We start from the raw sequence: 18,552 nt of genomic DNA, 5'->3' as shown, positions 1-18,552 counted from the left end.
ATAAAAAAAATCTTTTAATCTTTTGAGTCCATTGTGATTGATTAATTCAGTGTTCAAGGAAGTTTTGTGGTGTATAAATCAGTTTTTTATTTTTGTTCAATATAATGGGTACCCAATCAATTCCATTAATCTATTTTAGTGATAAGATTTTGCATGTATCATAATAATTGTTGATTAAAATGAAATATGTAAAAAAATGTATAATAATTAAAAAAAATTAATTATTGATAAATTTTTGAGTATCTATTGATGTGTGTATTTAAAGCTTTTAAAATAATTTACCTAAGTAATGTTAAATATTTGAGCTTTCATGTACCTAATACATATACAGGTAATATTCAGATTGGTTTTATAGACTTGGAGACACTAGTGCCACATTCACAGCTATCGTTGCTCGTTGCTCGCAGGCGGTTTTTTGATGGAGGCCCAAATTTCAAATCATTAGTTCTATATTGAAAATTCATATGGGTGACATACTGACTGATTTAGATTCTAAACGCTAATTAAAATAAATTTTCTTTAAAATCGATTCCAATTAAAACTGATGATTTCATATTTCTATAGATAACATGAAAAGATTTTTTCGTATTTCTTTAATTTTCATAATTTATAAACGTGATTTTATTATCGCCCTAAAAATTTCTCTATAAAAATTAATGAAAATTGAACTTAATCAAAAATAAATTGAAATAAATCAAAAGAATTCTATGTAAACAAGAATTAATATTTTATGATTAGGAGTACGATTAGTTTTTATTATTCTTTGATTAGCAGTAACCCCATATATTTCAACTAATTTACTCTTTAAAGTATTTTTATAATGATTATAGAAAAATAATGGATCTGGACAGGGTTCCAGAGACATAAAACTAGAACCAAGAGTTAAAACAAAAAACAAATGGTAGTTACTAACTTTTCACTCTCTTCCGGACTATAGCTTTATGCAGATGGATCGAGAGGTAGAGATTAATCTGGTGCGGCGGTTTATGGACCTTGAATAAAAGAATCGATCCCTTTTGGTCAATATGCGACGGTATCAATATCTTCTCAGATAGCCAGGCCACCCTTCGGGCGCTTGTGGCGTCAAAATTTCAATCAAGGATAGTCTATGAATGCTTCGAGGACCTGAATTACCTGACACTGAACAAACAGTCAGGCTGATCTGGATACTGGGACACTCTTTTTTTTTAAATGAATCAAGCAGCAGACTCGTTGGCATGAGAGAGGTGGTCTCAACCGCCCCATTCACCTGAATCTGTCATTCCCATAGCAAGATGCTCCGTAATTTACTGAATCAAAGAATGGCTACGACAAGATCATCTTGAATACTGAGACTTTGAGCAGAGCATGTGACAGGCCAAACTGTGTATAACCATAACTAGGCCATTCGACTGTGCTCGTCTGAAATTTACTAGAGTACAGTTGAGAACGGTGTTGGGACTCTTGACAGGACACTGTCGATTGAACTACCACTTTCATAACATGAGGATCTCTAATGATCCCACCTGTAGAGCCTGTATAGAGGAAAACCATCTTCATATTATTTGCACCTGCAGATCCCTGCAGGGAAACAGATTCGGAATGTTTGGGTCCAAAACTTTGCACGAGCAAAGCGAGTTCTAATTTAATAGAGTTGCAAACATAGGAAACTGAAATTGGACCATGTTTTATGATGGATATAAATACTTTTCGCTCTTGCTTATTTTGAGTATGAGCTAATCGAATGCCTCATGTTTGTAGTAAAATGCCTCATGTTTGTACTAATAAATTGTAACTTTGCGAGATTTTGAAGTATATTGCCTTAAGTACCTATTAAGTTTATGAAAATTCGTTATCAAGAAAGTTATCTTTTACTTTAATATACACTTTTCCTAAAATTTATTGATGATTTCATGTTTTCAAAAAGATAAAATGAAAATTTTTGTACATTTCATTTTCATAATTTGTTATCGTGATTTATTATGGCAATCATAAACGTGATATCGTCGCGTAATTTATTTTCTTTTGATTAAGGACATATTCTCGCCTTGAGCTTTGTAAAAAAAAAAGTTTTCATTACAATTTTCAAATTTAAGCTGATGAATAAAGGAAGAGTATCGGATAAGGGATCATTTTCGCCACAGAATAACGAAAAAGAAAGTTATACGATTTGATGTTTTTTTTTTTTATATATTCTAAAAGGAGACTGTGTCCCTATTAGAAAAAAAGTACCGATTTTAGTTCATCTTTGAAAGTTTCAAAGATAGTTATACAATCGAAACTTTAGTGCTGAATTCGCAGGTACAGAGATTTCAGTCTATATCAACATTTGTCAACAGTTTTTTTCTCTGAAAATAGGGAATATTAATGAAATTTAAATTTGGTTCAAATATATTTTTTCCGTAACTTTATTGGCTGGACAATTCAACTAAACCATTATTTTTGTAATTAATTACCTAAAATTAACCGTGACGTGACATCATAGTACATGGCTTGTCAAATTTGTTGACATACTGTATGGCATTAATTTCTTACATTTGGTATAATATTACATTCATTTTTATTATTCTACGGCTTTTTATTAGAAAACTTAATGATAAAGCGTGTAAATTCTATGTTGTAAATTAAAGTGTAAATTATACAATGAACTGTCACCAGTTGGCAGATCACGTACTTATACGTCATCAACAGAAAGTGCCAAAAAACTGCGTTTAAATATCTCAAAATTATGATGTATTTAAAATATTTTTGTACACTTAATTACAGCATTTTTATGCAGTATTTATATTTTTTACTTTGTTATAGGTAACGGTGCAAACAATGAATTAAAAAAAAAAAAATACATGAATATTCCCTATTCTTAGCCTGTACATTTTTTACAGACTTTACGTAAGGCTCTGGATACCAGCGGGCATGAAAAAAGTATTTTGTATACTTTATACTTGAATACTAGAAGTTTTAACGATAAAACAAATACTACAAAATTTTTTATGGCCCGGCCTTCTTTTATATAATTTTGAAAATATTTTTTGTTTAGTAAAATATGATAAACTAGAACCTCCCCTTAAAAGATTTATCTGATGATTCTTTCCCGATTTTTATTTTCATTGTTTTTTTGCAATAATGTAAACAAAATATTAAATATTAAATTTTACATGTAGACACAAATTTATTTCAATTTATATTGCATTACAATATATTTCACTTCTGTTCCAAAATACAGAGCAGCATGTTGCCCAGCATGATTTGACATTTTATTCCTATATAATTAAACATTATCAACAACGACGACGTCTTGATGCTGGTGAGGCTGGACAGCATGATTTTGAAGCGTAAGTTTTATATGTATGTACGATACTTTTAAATGTATTTTAAAATGCACTCAAAAAGGTCAATTGTTATCATATTTCAGGGTCAGGGTCAAAGGTTAAATATTGTGCTCAGTGTAAGTCTAATAACTTTTGTTGTAACGATGATTTTTGAAATATACTGAGTGGTAAATAAATAAAGGTGAGAATAATATTTCTTTTTTTTAGCTTTTCAGTGAATGTTCCATATACTGTTTTTTTTTTTTTTTTATATTAAAAAATATTGACAATGCAGGAGCGACGTGCGATGTTTACTTGTCACCTAAACGAAATTTGCGCAAAGAGTTTTTTGAGACTGCGGGTCAAAATTTCATTTTAAACTTGTGATTTTTCACTCACAATAATCTTAATTGTATGAAAATCGGTGTATTAATCGGTGATTGAGCTTCAAAAAAATTTATCACCATGTAGAAAATTTATCACAAATTCTGTTTATGCAAAAAAACTTTATTTTACGGCGCTTTCCCAAAAGAAAACATAAAGACACTTTGGTTTTTGACGCTTTTACGATATTTCTTTTATGATTATTCATTTTATTATACATTTACGTAATACAAATTGCCTAGTTTACGATGTTTTTAGATCATTTTATTACATTTACGTTATACAAATTGCTTAGTTGACTAGTCACATGACGGCTGGACTACTTAAAAGTTTTGTATTATTTAAACGTATTTAGAATACACTTCAAAAATTATAAAGAAAAATACCCGTGTAGGAGATTTCATTAGGTATCTTTCGATAACTACATTATATGTCTAGATATCAATCTATTATTTTTTACCCCCTCGATATACAAAAATACATTATTTGTATGCTTTTATTTACCAATAAAATACAAACACACACATTAAAATGATCTTAATAAAATTTAATGAAATACACATTAATATTCATAATAAATATGGCTATCTTTATTTAATTTTTTTATTTAATACAGGGTTGGTTAAGATACAGGATCTGGTGGCACTAAGCTCTAGGGCCTAGGCCATGGTTTACCAAACCGAAGGACATAGGTCAAACATTTACAAAGTAATATATACCCGCGATGGAAATATAGCCGGATTTTTATGAGGGTTCAAGTACGTATGTTACTTTCTTTGTGCCATTATAACTTCCAAAGTCTTGCCTCAGGCAACATTAATAATGGTTTAAAAATAAAACTTGTCACTAAAATTTATGAAATAAAAACTATTTTCGCCATTTTTTGATTGCTATTTCAAAAAGATTTTACGGAAGAGGCTACCACTTCCTCCACTTCCCATCATCACCTGTGTTCCAGATAGTATTTATTTCACTGATAATTTATTTTCCATGAAATCGTTTATTACGTGACCGTTTATTAAAGTTGTAAAATAAAAAATTAAAAGTTTGTTGCCTGATTATTTTTAGCGATTTATGATTGCCTTATCCCGTTAAATGTGACGGTGAATCTTTCAAGTTGACATCAAAACACTGCACAAACAACAGAAAGGATACAAGGAAATTTACAAGTTTCGAACAGAAGTCGACTTGTTGGGAATTATCCTGTGTTCTTTCAAATGAGTTGCTATGATTAAAGTCGTGTTGGAACCTATTTATTAACATTCCGAATGTCGGGTATTTTTTTAGTTAGTCCAGTACGAGGTTTGCAAGTCAAGGAGGCCCGGTAGGTACGCCCCAGCACCCCCTAGCCTTTCGGTAGATACTTAGAATTATTTTATAAAGCATTGCAGTTTCTACTTTCGAAGAAGAAACAATTGATTCAGGGAAAGTAAATTATTTGCAAAATTTAGTGGATAAAGCCTACCTTGATCTTTCTTGAGCTTCCACTGATGACACCTGGTTACCTGGTTACCCAATGCCCATATTGAATGCACCATTAGTACTCGGGGGGTTCAGGCTACGACCTTTAGCCTGGTATTAATAATATATACTGTTTAAGAATAAGAAAGAGGAACACTAGTTAGTCTTGTATTTTCTTTGGTATGCCAAAACTTTGGTAACGTGTTTTGTAGTACGGACTTTTTATTTCTTTTTCCCAACCCTGAATAAAAAAAAACTTTTTATTTAAAATCACATTCAACTTGTAGTGCCCTGATCATGCTTAAGTCATGTTTATGTAAATTAAAATTACTTAAATATTTTTTTTTCAATTGAATCCCGTTCATAGTTTGTTCAAGAAAATAATAGTAAGTTTTTAAACTTGATTCATCGTTGTCTCGAAAGTTTCAGTTTTTTTTTTGGTTTGTTTTCTTTGAGTTCGAAAGTATCGAAAAAATTTTGGAGGTATATTTAAGAAGGGCTCAATCTGGAGGACTTTCTTGTTGCTGTTATCAATTCTACGAGCGTGCCCCATCATCAACACATCAGTAAGTTTATTATATAATATTAATTTTAATTAAAATTTTTTGCAGCCATTTTGATATATTTGTTTATCAAGGAATAAAGCATATATTTAATAAGCATATAAGAAATATATTTAATCAAGGAATAAAGCTAAATACAAAAATTAGTCTGGAATTTACTGACGCTTTATTATCATTTACTTAAAATGTCTAGATTTTTTTACTCAATATCTTGGAAATTTCGGGAAACATGAGATACTAAAAAATTGAGGCGCATGTAATCAAGGCCGATCCTAGTAATTTCCAAGGTGGTGCCAGATTTTATTAGCGTCTTGATGCTTAAGTAAGCAAATCGGCCAGGGCAATAATTACCTGATAATATTAATTAATGTATTCCAAATTTTTCTTTAAAGACGGTTTAAAAACATGATAGACACATCAAACCAAGTTAAACATTGACCTTAAGAGCGGTAAAATAATTACATATTTCCCGAAATTATTCCTTTTTATACAATATTGGGGATTCGTATTCTTGAAGAAGATCCTAGATGTCATAGTTACATATTTTTTAATTCTAAAAATAAATATAATCAAAATAAATTTTGCAATAATTTATTGAGACTTGAATATTATAAATTTTTCATTCATTATAAAAAAATTTATTTGAGTAAACTCTGCACTGATTATTAAATTGACCTTGTTAAAAATTAATAATTAACAAAAAAAAAAAAAGTTTATCAGTCAATAGACAAAAAAAAAATTATTTATATATATAAAAAATACAAACAAATTATTATAATTAATATTCAATTGCAAAAGTTTGGTAATTTTAAGTTAAAGCGCATACCAAAATATTTATCTTATATCTGATATCCCTATATATTATAAATGTGAAAGTAAGCATGTTTGTTTGTTTGTTTGTTTGTTACGCTCACGCTAAAACTAGCGATATATCAGAATAACACATGAACTAAAATTTATAAAGATATATTAAAAATAAATAAAAGAATTAAATTAAATTTGACATTTACCATTTTTTAAATTTTTACAGAAATCTTTAATTTATGGTTCAAAATAATGATTATAGATGAAGCGGATCTTTGATCATCATTTGAACCATAAATTAAAGAATTCTGTAAAAATTTAAAATAGTAAATGTCAAACAAATCATGGCCAACTTTTCTGATGTATCCAATGAATTATGACTATTTTACATTTAACAAAATTGAAAACTGTGTATATCAAGAGAGGGTGTAGACTATAAAGCGATGGTTTTTACTTTTAAGGCCAGTGAAGCGGGCGGGTATCAAGCTAGTATATTATAATCGCGAAAGTAAGTTTGTTACTTAATCACGCCATAACGGCTAGAAGAATCGGGACGAAATTTGAGAATAATCTGGAATAGCATATAGATCTGGATTATCCCGGTGAAATGTATGGTTCCCGTGGGATAGATTTGCGGGGCTGAAACTATAGAAAAATTGATTCTACGATTCAAAAACCATATGACAACCCCCCCCCCCTAAAGCCTAGAGAAACGCCTAAAAAGTCCTCCTGGAAACTTTTGACTTAATAGAGATTTCATATACGAATTTTAGAGTAGTTTAGATAAAAAGTGTTTTTGCAACCCTCAAAAAAAATAATGGGGAAAAACTGACTAAGTGTACGGCCCATAAAACATAGGAAATTGCTTAAATTCCAAATCATCTCTGTTGTGTTCACGGAACCTTTGTTAGGGACTGAAAATGTAAACTCTGTAATTCATGCTTGGTATTTTGAAAGGTCATACTTGCATCTTTTTTTTTTGTCAACTTTTAGAAATTAGATTTTTTATGACACAAATGTGGTGAATCACAATTATCCCTAAATAATTGTTTAATTAAAATAAAATATTATAAAGTCCAATTATCGAAAAAAACATACTTTTTTCCTTATTATTTTAATAAAATTTTATACTAAAATTAGAAATGTATTGTTATTAATGATAAAGAAATTATGGGTAGATAGAAGACCTCAAAATAATTCATAAATATCGTGTTATAAATCAATTACTTAGTGAATCTTATCAATAAGATTGTGAAATTAATATACGTAAATTTTTATTTCTAATGAAACGGAAATACGTATTAATATTATCTGATAGTTACTGTTTTTCTAGAAAAATTATTGTAGCAGATTCTTTGTCTCATTATCAATTGAATCGGAATTCCTTTCCTTTTTTGATTTTTTGGTCTATAAACTTTTATATAGACCGGCTTATAAACTTTTATACCTAATATGGTTTTCGTCGTTTTTAATAATTAATAAATTTTTAATCAATGTTAAAGTTTACTTAAAAAATTAGTAATTAGGCAACTTGTATGACGTAAGTGTTATATTCTTAACATTTGATTATTTGACAAACTGTTGTATAACTGTTATACATGTATAACGTATACGTAATATAAGTTGTCTATTTATTAATTTTGTAAGTCAACTTTAACATTAACCGTTCCATTGAATTAACAATTTATTGTTTATTAACCAATAGAAACATTTAAGCCAGCCACTAACTCATAATCATATTTGACATCTAAGACTTTTTTTCTGTTCTTGAAGATACGTTTCCTGCAGTCGATTCCCGAGGTTTCGCAATATTTTAAAACTGGCTCATTCTTATCTACTGAGAAGCAAAGTCTACTCACTATGTGCAATTAACAAAAAATGCGCAATTAATTTTCAGATAACGCTAACCCTAACAGTCGAAATAATTTAAAAGACAAATTTTTCCAATCATGTTATAAACTTGTTGATGAGTTGATGACTAAATAAGAGTTTCACATATCATGCTGCATCTATTCATAAAATAAAAAAAAAACCTTTTTTTGAAAAACGTTTTAATTAAATTACAAAGTTCAAATATTATTTCTAATGATTTATTATTATTGAGGTTGATAATTTTAAAATATTTATTAAACTATACCTAATTTATTATTCAAAATTTGAAATGTCTAGAATTGATAACAAACAAATTAAATAATTTAACTATTAAGTGCAAAGTTTGTTTGGTATATTATAGACTGGTCTTGGGTAAACAAGAGGGTTCTAAAGAGAACTCAGAACTTTAAATATATTTACTATACAAGTGGGATAACGGACGCCTACGAAATTTGTGCAACGAGTGCGTTAGAAAATCGTAGAAGTACATTAATAGTGCGTTATCACACGCATATTGTACAAAACTTTATCTACGCCTCTAAATTGTGAAAATAAACGATAATTATTATTTAAAATTGGTCATTATTATTTTTTACCATAGTAACTGAATTCATTACCGCCCAAGTGCAGCAATGAATTCATTATTTCACTAGTGCGGTAATGAATTATTTTTTCCACGCATACTGAGTGAGAAAAGCAATTCTTTTCACACGGGCGTGGATAAATATATCTTCCTACCCGTATATAATTTTCATTGGATTTTTCTGCTGATTTTAAGAAAACTAGCAAATTTGGGGAAAATTTTTGGAGGAAGCCCACTAAAGGGGATTGAAATTGGCATAAATTTAAAAAGGAGAAAGTTTTATATTAAATAGTAAAATTCAAATAATGACTAATTTAAACTTCGTTAATGTTCGGTAAACTTTTGCACGTAATGAGAGATTTGCTCACTAGGTAATTAAAAATAGTTTGATTTCGTGATTATTGAATGGGGTTTGCGAGTGAAAATATTAGAGTAGAGAAATAATCAGAGCTCGATCTAGTTATTTAGCTGCTCCGGGAAAAAATAATATTTTTCGCAATTTACACTCATACTATATACAGGATGTCCTTTTTTAAATTGACATATGCTTGAAACTCGATAAATAAATTTAATCGAAGAAAACATTTCAAACGAAAAATATTAGTTTCAAAGGGATACATCTTACACCGGAATCAAATTCAATCTGAGTTTACAGGTTCAATTAAAACCTCACTCTGATTCATAACTGACAAACATTAGATGAACGCTTTAAATTAGACAGCTGTTCTTTATAATTTTTCGTTTGAAACAATTTTTTGTAAGGCGAATAGGTTAGACAGTAATTAATAGCAAAAACCTAGCTTTTTGTCCATTTGTTCATTCAATTTGAACTAAAATGATTTTTATAGAAAAACAAACCACTTTGATTGAATTTATGAGAAAATTTTTTTCGAAAAGTGTCTAGATTTCGCAGAAACAATTATAATACGAAATAACAATTTTGATACGAAAATAGAACTTTGGGTAAAACTTTTCGGTCCGTTTTTGCCTAAACTGTACGGTTTGCGGAAAAACGTTTCGAACAAAAAATGTTTCTTTTTTAATCACAAAAAATATTTTTTTAAAAGCTTCTCATAATCAAAACATTTCGTTAACTTGGAAAGAAGTAGGTAATAGATTTTTATACTGAATCCTAAAACTAACATCCGTATGGTCTAGTAAACAGAAAAGCCATGAACCCCATTTCATATATATATATTATAATTTTTAAAATATCTTGTCTCCAAACAGAATCCGGGCGATTAGATCATCATCCCATCCATAGATCAATTTTCAATATAAATTATACAAATTAACTTAAAAGAGTATATAATTATATTAAAATAATACACTTCATTTGAACTTTGACATGTAATTATGAGATTCTGATAACGACATTAACTCATGTTTTTTTTTATTATCAATTTTTATTTTCTATTTTATTTTAATATATTTAAAACAACATAAAATATATTTATTTCTGTTTGATTATAAAAATTATTTCTTTAAAAAGAAATTAATAACAATAAATTATTAATTATTAATTGTATTGTTATTTTTAAAAGATAAAATATAAATATGGAAACAGATTCAAATAATATTAAGGGTATTTTTTTTTAAATTTTATATATAAACTCTAATTTGTGGAATAAAATTTGAGTGAAATAGTTTTGTAAAATAATAAATTAGAAGTGAATACATTTCGAAAGTTTTTCTGTCTAAATAATTGTGCATAAAAATAATTTAGTTAAATTTTCGATTTAATAATGTTTTCGTTAATTATTTTATTCTATACAAATCCTTTAATCTAAATTTCAAATTATTCTAATTAGAAAATTGGAAATTTTTTAATTGCTGGAAGTTTTGGCCACTAAAAAAAAACATGTTCAAATTTCAATACAAGTAGAAATTTTTTTAAATTGGCATAAACATTATTTTCTAAATGATGAAGCTAACCAAAACTAAAAGCATTGAGCGTGCAAATTTGTAAATATTAATAAATATATTTATAATTAATTTTTGATGACTTCGAATTGAGATATAATTATTGAAATAAATACCACGATATTCGAAATTGTTTAAAAAAGAAGAAATTATATTTTTTTTTAAATATATACAATTTACTTACATTTCTCTAAATATCGATATTTCGATTGAAACGCAACCATCGCCAGTAGCTAAATTTATTCATATAACACATTGCAAACATTCTTTACAAAGTTAAAAATAAATACTTCTGTAAAATATTTTTTGCAAAAAATCCTTTTTTTGATCCATTAGTTTACTAGTCCTACAGAAAACCAAATTTTCTATTGAATTGACACACTTTTTAATAATTTTTTTTAAATTTTAATTTCTAGTGCGGCATGGAACCGTTCGTAGACGGAATACTGATCTTCCACATTTGGAATCCATATCACGTATTCAAAATATACCAATTGTGGAAAGCAGTTGGGCATATGCAAATCAATTTTATACTGGGCTAAAACGATCAAATTCATTTGCCGCATGGGGCTGTGAAACTGCTGAACGTTCAATTAATTTTGCATTTGATAGTACTGTACCACTTGCAGTTGGAATCTTAGGTAATGGACCAATATCTGCCATGGATAAATTAGTATGTAAATCATTGGATATATTAGATCAACGTGTTCCATCTTTATATTTACCACCACAGATGGTAAGATTTTATACATATTTTATAATAGTACCTGAATGACCGAGCTTTGCGCGATTTTTTTAGTTAAAAAGACACAAATTTTATCACTAATATAAGAATCGTTTAAAATATCTCCACACAAATACCAATTTAAATGTCCCGGTAATGTACTTTATTTCGTTATCTACGATACGAAGTATATATCACATCAACTATCTATCAACCAAAACTGACAAAGCCACACGGACCTCACACTATACAATACATACGAAGCGAACCACGTACAATGTATATACTCGCCATAGATATCAAGAAGAGCCATATTTTGTATTTGATGTTACAGTTTTTCCTGAAAACATGGATAAAACGACGTTTTCCTAAAACGAAACCTAGCTAGATTGATTTTCTCCCCCGAAATCCTCTGCTTACTAAATTTGAAGTGTGCAAAGCTTAGGTAAAATCGATCCGAAGATTCTCGAGAAATTTAGAATACCGACTTTTTACCGACGAAAAAAACAGTTTTGTGAAAAACGCAATTAAAGTTTAATACATGAACTAAATAAAGATAAAAATACACGAATAAAATAAAGATAAAATAAAGAGCGTCGGGAGACTCAATTGTCTCTAACTCGGAAAATTTGCCGAGAATATTTCTTAAGTTGTAGGATCAGAAAAAAAAATTCGATTTTCTAATTAATTTTTATTTTATAGATGTATTGGAATACAAAACAATATATGAACACAAAATTAGTCACACCGATGTTAAAACGAGCTGATTCCGTGAAATATTTGGGTAATCAAGTGCTTACAAGTAAATATACAGAATTTGCAGCTGATAGTTTGGATAATGCGTTAAATGTTGCTGATAAATACGTTGATACATATCTACCAGCTGAATCTGGAACTGAAGGTATTATACATATGTTTTTGTTACAACTGTACCTTTATTCCGTAAACCAACTGAACTGTTCCGTTGTCCAAAAGTTATGATATGAGGAAAAGAGATGGAAAACAAGATCACAAACCACCATTTAGAATCGAGATGGAATAATTTAATTTGCATACTAATAAATTTTATTGTTTCTTTAGATGCAGAAATTAAACAAGCTAAAGTCAGTGAACAAAATTCTGGAAAAGCAGTCAAAACATTACACCATGTTGATAGACTCTCTCGTAAATTGAAGAGACGTATTACTCGCCATGCAATTGCTGAGGCTAAAGCTTTGAAGAAACAAAGCAAAGAAGCTATTCATGTAATGGTTTATGTCGCTGAATTGGTGAGTTTTTTTTTGCCACTTATTTTTATCCGCTAGGTGGGTGTTACCAACTAGTTGGGATATGGTGTAGAAATTTGAATTAAAACAAATATTAATTTAACTTTAAAATAAATTTGTTTATTTTAATTTAATTTAACAAGAAAGATCATGGCTTAACAAAGTTTTTCTCAAAAGAAATCAGAAATCGTGTCCTAGATCAATAATTTAAGCGATGACTAACGATTATTTGTTATATGATATCTAATAATTTCACATGTTTACAAACCGTTTAATAATCGATAAAATTAATCGTTATTTCATTCAAATATTTTTTTCAGCAGCGGATGTTCCTTTGATTAATAGTAAAATACGTTTTATCTAATCAAAAGGTCAAAATGTTTGAATTAAAGGAAAAAGATTAAACTTTTTTTGATATGTCAGGGTCAAAAAATATTAACGGAAAATACCTATAAATATTTCTTAATGAATTTTCTTATTTATATGCAATAAATTAAATTTTAAAATTTAATAACTTTTCTAATTAAATTTATTCTTTGAACGCATGCTTTAGTTTTTGTTCCCTAAGGGCTTTGTCTCAAAAGCTCAAAAATTAATATAGTACGAAAATTCAAACAAAATTCCCAAAAACAATAGTAAAAGAATACTCTTCTAAAGAATGGAATCATTTAAAGAATTTCTTTAATTTACTATTGCTGAAACCAAAAAATTAAAATCGGTTCATCCGTTTAGGCGCTACGATACCACAGACAGACAAACACACAGACACACACACATAGCGGTCAAACTTATAACACCCCTTTTCTTATTTCGGGGGTAAAACAGTAGCAAATTATGGAGTAGAAAAATAAAAACTAAAATTACAAATAGATTTATTTTTTTTAATCACAATTTATTTTCTATACAGATTGCAACTGATCCAAAATTGGCATTGAAAAAAGCACAAGAATTATGGGCGGCATTAAGTAAAGATGAACCAGAGAATCAAGCACGTCCACAAACCGTAGAACAATTGATTGTAATGATAACACGTGAGACAGCACGTCGTTTGGTACATTTAATCAATCATACAAGTTCACGTATGACCAAATTACCAAATCAAATAAATCGAACTGCACGTGGTATAACAATACAATTTTTACATGTTGCCGATACACTTGTCAAGGTATTATTTTTTAAACATATTCAACCTAATGATCCGAATAAACAATTAGAACATAGTAATTATCGTACAGAAAAGAGTACACGATTAGCATTGAATCGTGTCTCACGATTACATTTTATTATATTAGGATTTATCGATCGAATACAAAATAGTAATTAGTTTAAATTAGTTTTCTTAAATAATATAGATGAAGTAATTTTAAAATTAATAAAAAATTTTGAGTATTGATAATTTAATAACACAGGTTTATAGTTATCCGAAGACGCATTTTGCCGATTCATGTCGATGCGCAGCAATCAACTAAGAGTGGGGGAAGTACCCAAACTTTTGTCCATCATGTTAGGCCATAAAGTTAATATAAACAATACTCAACTCATTCTTTCGAACAAGAGGTCATTTTCTTAGGTCAAAATGTGATATCCAGTCACTATTTTGTAATAAGTTAATTTTTCGATATACAGAAAACACTTTTCTAAGACTCTGTTCGCATCGACCTCTACATCCGTATGTATACTTAGCGAAGACAAACCGTTTAGCCAATCTTCAGACATTGTCTATATAAGGTATGTTTTGAGAGACACAAAAGGAGTGTTCATTCGTAGCTGTTGTGAAAGGCAAAACTGCCAGAGCGCGAAGCATTTGGTTGACATTTGGAAACGCTTCTTCTCTGCAAATATCGAGTCCTTCGAGTGAATTTTCGACGTCTTGTCCGGCAATCCTTAAACTCAACATTTTCGTTTTCAATAATTTTAATGCGTGAATATCCATGGTCAACAGTCTCAGAATCTAAAATCAATCAATATCAACGAATGTCGAAACAGCTTGAACAGCTAACTAGTCAGTGGAAATGCGTTTCATAAATGGCTGCATTATGTGGGGATTCTCACTCGGGGGAGGGGGAGGTAAATCCCCCACCGTGTGCACGGGTCTTAGCCGATAAAGTAGATGAAAGCAGTATACAAATAAACTAGGGGACAGTTACATAGTTTGTCAGTTTGCAAAAGAAAAGTATTTGAAACATTATGAAGGAAAGTTTTTGGCCAAATTTAAAAGAAAACTTTATTTCGAAATTCTTCCAATTCAAGAAATGAAATATGCAAGCGTAATTAAAGCTTTTAATTACCTACTACACAGAAAAGAATAAACTGACAATTAATATCCGCTTTTCTTATTCTTGTGATTGAGTTGATCGGCAAATTGGCATCCTCAAATGGATTTTCCGTAGGAAGGGTCCGTTATAGCCCAGTAATTAAAGTGTTTTATTAGCGAATCAGTCTATATTAAAATAGCATATTAAGCTTAGATTTACTGTTTTTTAAATTTTCAATACTCAAAATTTAATCTTTGAATACAATTGAACATATTTTTACAAAATTTTAGACGTATTATCTAGAAAAAATCACAAAGGTCTAAAATTGACTCCTGAATTAGATTAAGTTAAAAAAATATGTTGACTTGTAGCACAAAAATATATTTTTCATTTTATTTAAAAAAAAAAACACATATTGTAAACAGTTATTGAGTGTTTGTTGTGATTATTAGAGAATACATCTTGAAGGGGTTAAAAACAGGGCAATGAATGAAGCCAAGAGTCAATACGAGAAATTACGATCCATCTTGCAATTCCTGAATGCATTCGCAAATAACACATTGGTAAGTTCATAATATAAAAATGAGTTATTTATTTTTCAGGAGCTTGGGGTTGGGAAGATTGCTTTTGAAAAAATAATTTGCATGGCTTAATACAATATGGAATATAAAAGGGTACGATAGATAATTATTTCTAATTATTTCCATAGGAGCGTTTAGCAATAACCGTTGCTGGAGGATCGTCAACCACTCACAGTCAATTACCGACAAGAAAAACAAAACAAAATTCTGATCAAACAAATTTTGGTTTTGCACCAACAACACCAGTACCGCCAAAATCAACACCACCTAATTCAACACCACCAGAAAATGAAAATAAAAATTCCTCCCCAAATCGCAACAAACACTCAACAAATACTGTAACCAAACGTAATAACAATCATCGTCCTGAAATTAAATCAAATAATCATAATAATTCACATTCCCTACATCCTGTTGAGAACTCCAACACTAATTACAGTTCTTTTGAATAGCAGCTCAACAGTGATGTGGAAAATCTATTTTATTTTATTGCTCTCTTTAATATTTTTATCATTGTTTCTTATATTATTTTAGTCTTGTTTATTACAACGCGTTGAATTCTTTTTAAATATGGCGTTATTTTCATCTGTACAACCGAATGACGTCAGTTTCATATTTACTTTGACAGTAGTTTTAAGGTTATGTGGATTTTTTGATTTTGTGTATTTTGGATATCTTAGAAATGAAGTTCGGAGTGAATGCCTTAAAAATAAAACTGATCTTCTCTGTATAAAAAATAAATCTTGTGATTTCCCAAAAAATACTCACCATCTGATAAAATCATAACTGTATAGTATTCACCATGGAGGTTAGAGAGAAGGAGAACGATCGCTGTAGGAAATAGTTATACGATCAAAATAAGTGAGGCGCTGCGATCGCTAAGTTGTCTCAATAAAAGCGGGCTGTTGATAAATTTGTACATTATGCAAATAACTTTATATACTTATACTCATAAACAGCTAACTTCGCAGATACTACTTACCGACGACAGCGCGGCTGGTGGCTGAAAAATGAACTATAAATTCTACAAATTTTCAGGGACAGACGCGCTAATGCTTTAGCACGTAGCGATCGTTCTCCTTCTCTCTAACCTCCATGGTATTCACCTTAAAAAATATAATCTTTGGGACATTTGAAGTTGTTGCGATTACTCGTATTAATAATAAATTTATGAAATCCGTGAATAAGTCCATAATTGATTATTTTTTAATATTTTTTTAATCAATTCCATTATTGGAATTAATGGCATTCTATTTTATCGTTGTTATTTTTATTTATGTATATTATTTTATACTTTATTAATAATATTACATGTAAAGAAAATATTTTATAATTATTCATCTGGGGCTTCTTTTTCTTGGGAATTATTATTTTTTATTTTGCAAATATTTATATATCATTTATACAACAACATTCATTATTATTTAGATGTATACTTATTTTTAAATAATATTTATAAATATTAATTTTGTTAAAAGTACTCACATTTTTACAGTTAAATAAATTTTTATTTATGAAAAATAAGTTTCTTTTATTATTTTATTATTGTTTTATATATAGCATTGTTAAAACTCCTAAGGACAGATAAGAAGAACCGAGAGAAGCATGTCCCCTTAAGGACAGATATATGTTGACCAAAATGAGAAAAAATTTGCGTGAAATAAATTGAAGCGAGAAGTAGAAACGAGTAAATAGGCGATCTTCATCTGCCGTGGTCTAACGATCTATTACCTTTTTCTCATTTACACTTTACAAAGGACCCCGAACAATTAGATAGAAAAATGGCTTTCTGTAAAATTTTTTTAAACCTCCCCCGAAATATTCTTCGGGTCATTCTGATCAAAAGCTCTCACAAAATTTCGTAAATACGCGCCAGGATATTATTTGTATATAAAGACATGCGCATTAATAACCATGATCCGTCAATTATGATCCTTCTTAATCATAATGGAGATGTGGTTCTCACTCTGTTGCCATTTCTAGTTAGTACATTTTCAAAGATGTATGACTATGCACAAGCCACCGTGATGTCTTTTTGTCGGTTTTAGTCGCCCATTAAATAATTTAGAATGGTTTTGCGGTAAGTGTTTAATTTATGAGAGGTCATAAGAAACGTCGATAAAAAACAAAGAAACCTAATATTATGAGGCATAATTATTCGAATTTTCACGGAATTTTATTATTTATAAACTTATAAAGTCGGTAGAGTCTTACACACACACTCCGAATGATCCGAAGAACATCTTGGCGACAGTTTGAAAAAGTTTCCAAGAAAGCTATTTTCCTATCTAATCGTTTGGAGAGCTCGTACTAGAGTCTAGGGGATATAAAGCTGTCTAACAGAGCCCATAGCGTAAAAATAATATTGTGGACAGAAATAAGTTCTAGTCGGACTTACTCTGGATTTATATAGCATGCTGAACAAAGAAGCCGCCCTAGCTGAAACATCATTATTATAACTAGTTAGATAAGAAGAATAAATTTAATTGAGATCAGAAAGTTAATTAAAAGTATAACTTTATGTAGCGATCAAGACTTACATAATCATTGCCATCAACTTGGTAGATTTACTCCTATAATTATAGAGATATTTTGTGAATTTTGTAGGTAATACATTTTTTAGGGGCATTTACACTAAAAAGAAAGTTGTATGGTTAAAATAAAACAAAATTGTTTCGTTTGGTATAGAATTTTATTATTATTATCAATTTTCGTTTTTAATACAATATTCATTTTTAAAATTTTTTAATTTTTGTCACTCTCTTTTAACGATCATCATATATATATATTTTTAAATATCAGTAAAAAATATTAAATTAAAAAAATGAACATTTTTTTGTTTGTTTTAAA

General features: G+C 29.1%; 1 protein-coding gene across 2 annotated transcripts; it reads left to right on the top strand.

The window, feature by feature from the left end:
• Window positions 1–5,437: 5,437 nt before the first annotated feature.
• Window positions 5,438–16,619, top strand: LOC123290985 (lipid storage droplets surface-binding protein 1). Of its 2 annotated transcripts, none has more exons than XM_044871399.1 (7): window positions 5,438–5,698; window positions 11,294–11,613; window positions 12,304–12,502; window positions 12,682–12,869; window positions 13,774–14,031; window positions 15,574–15,684; window positions 15,831–16,619. In XM_044871399.1, coding segments are annotated over exons 1-7 (1,401 nt in total). In that variant the 5' UTR covers window positions 5,438–5,697; the 3' UTR covers window positions 16,155–16,619. The 2 variants fall into 2 exon arrangements, with proteins under 2 accessions (XP_044727334.1, XP_044727333.1); XM_044871398.1 differs by lacking the exon at window positions 5,438–5,698 and adding an exon at window positions 10,487–10,539.
• Window positions 16,620–18,552: the final 1,933 nt, after the last annotated feature.

Source organism: Chrysoperla carnea, chromosome 1 (assembly GCF_905475395.1).
Source record: "Chrysoperla carnea chromosome 1, inChrCarn1.1, whole genome shotgun sequence".
In the NCBI taxonomy this organism is placed as follows: domain Eukaryota; kingdom Metazoa; phylum Arthropoda; class Insecta; order Neuroptera; family Chrysopidae; genus Chrysoperla; species Chrysoperla carnea.
The sequence above is the reverse complement of the archived record's forward strand: the minus strand, read 5'-3'. Positions and strand labels throughout refer to the sequence as shown.

What these genes read in the sequence shown, in the direction of transcription:
- LOC123290985 (XM_044871398.1), top strand. Translation starts at nt 10,512, where the DNA reads ATGGAAACAGATTCAAATAATATTAAGG. An exon ending in TATATTTACCACCACAGATG is followed by an intron (nt 11,614 to 12,303) that starts GTAAGATTTTAT and finishes TTTATTTTATAG; the next exon opens with ATGTATTGGAATACAAAACA. An exon ending in AGCTGAATCTGGAACTGAAG is followed by an intron (nt 12,503 to 12,681) that starts GTATTATACATA and finishes TTGTTTCTTTAG; the next exon opens with ATGCAGAAATTAAACAAGCT.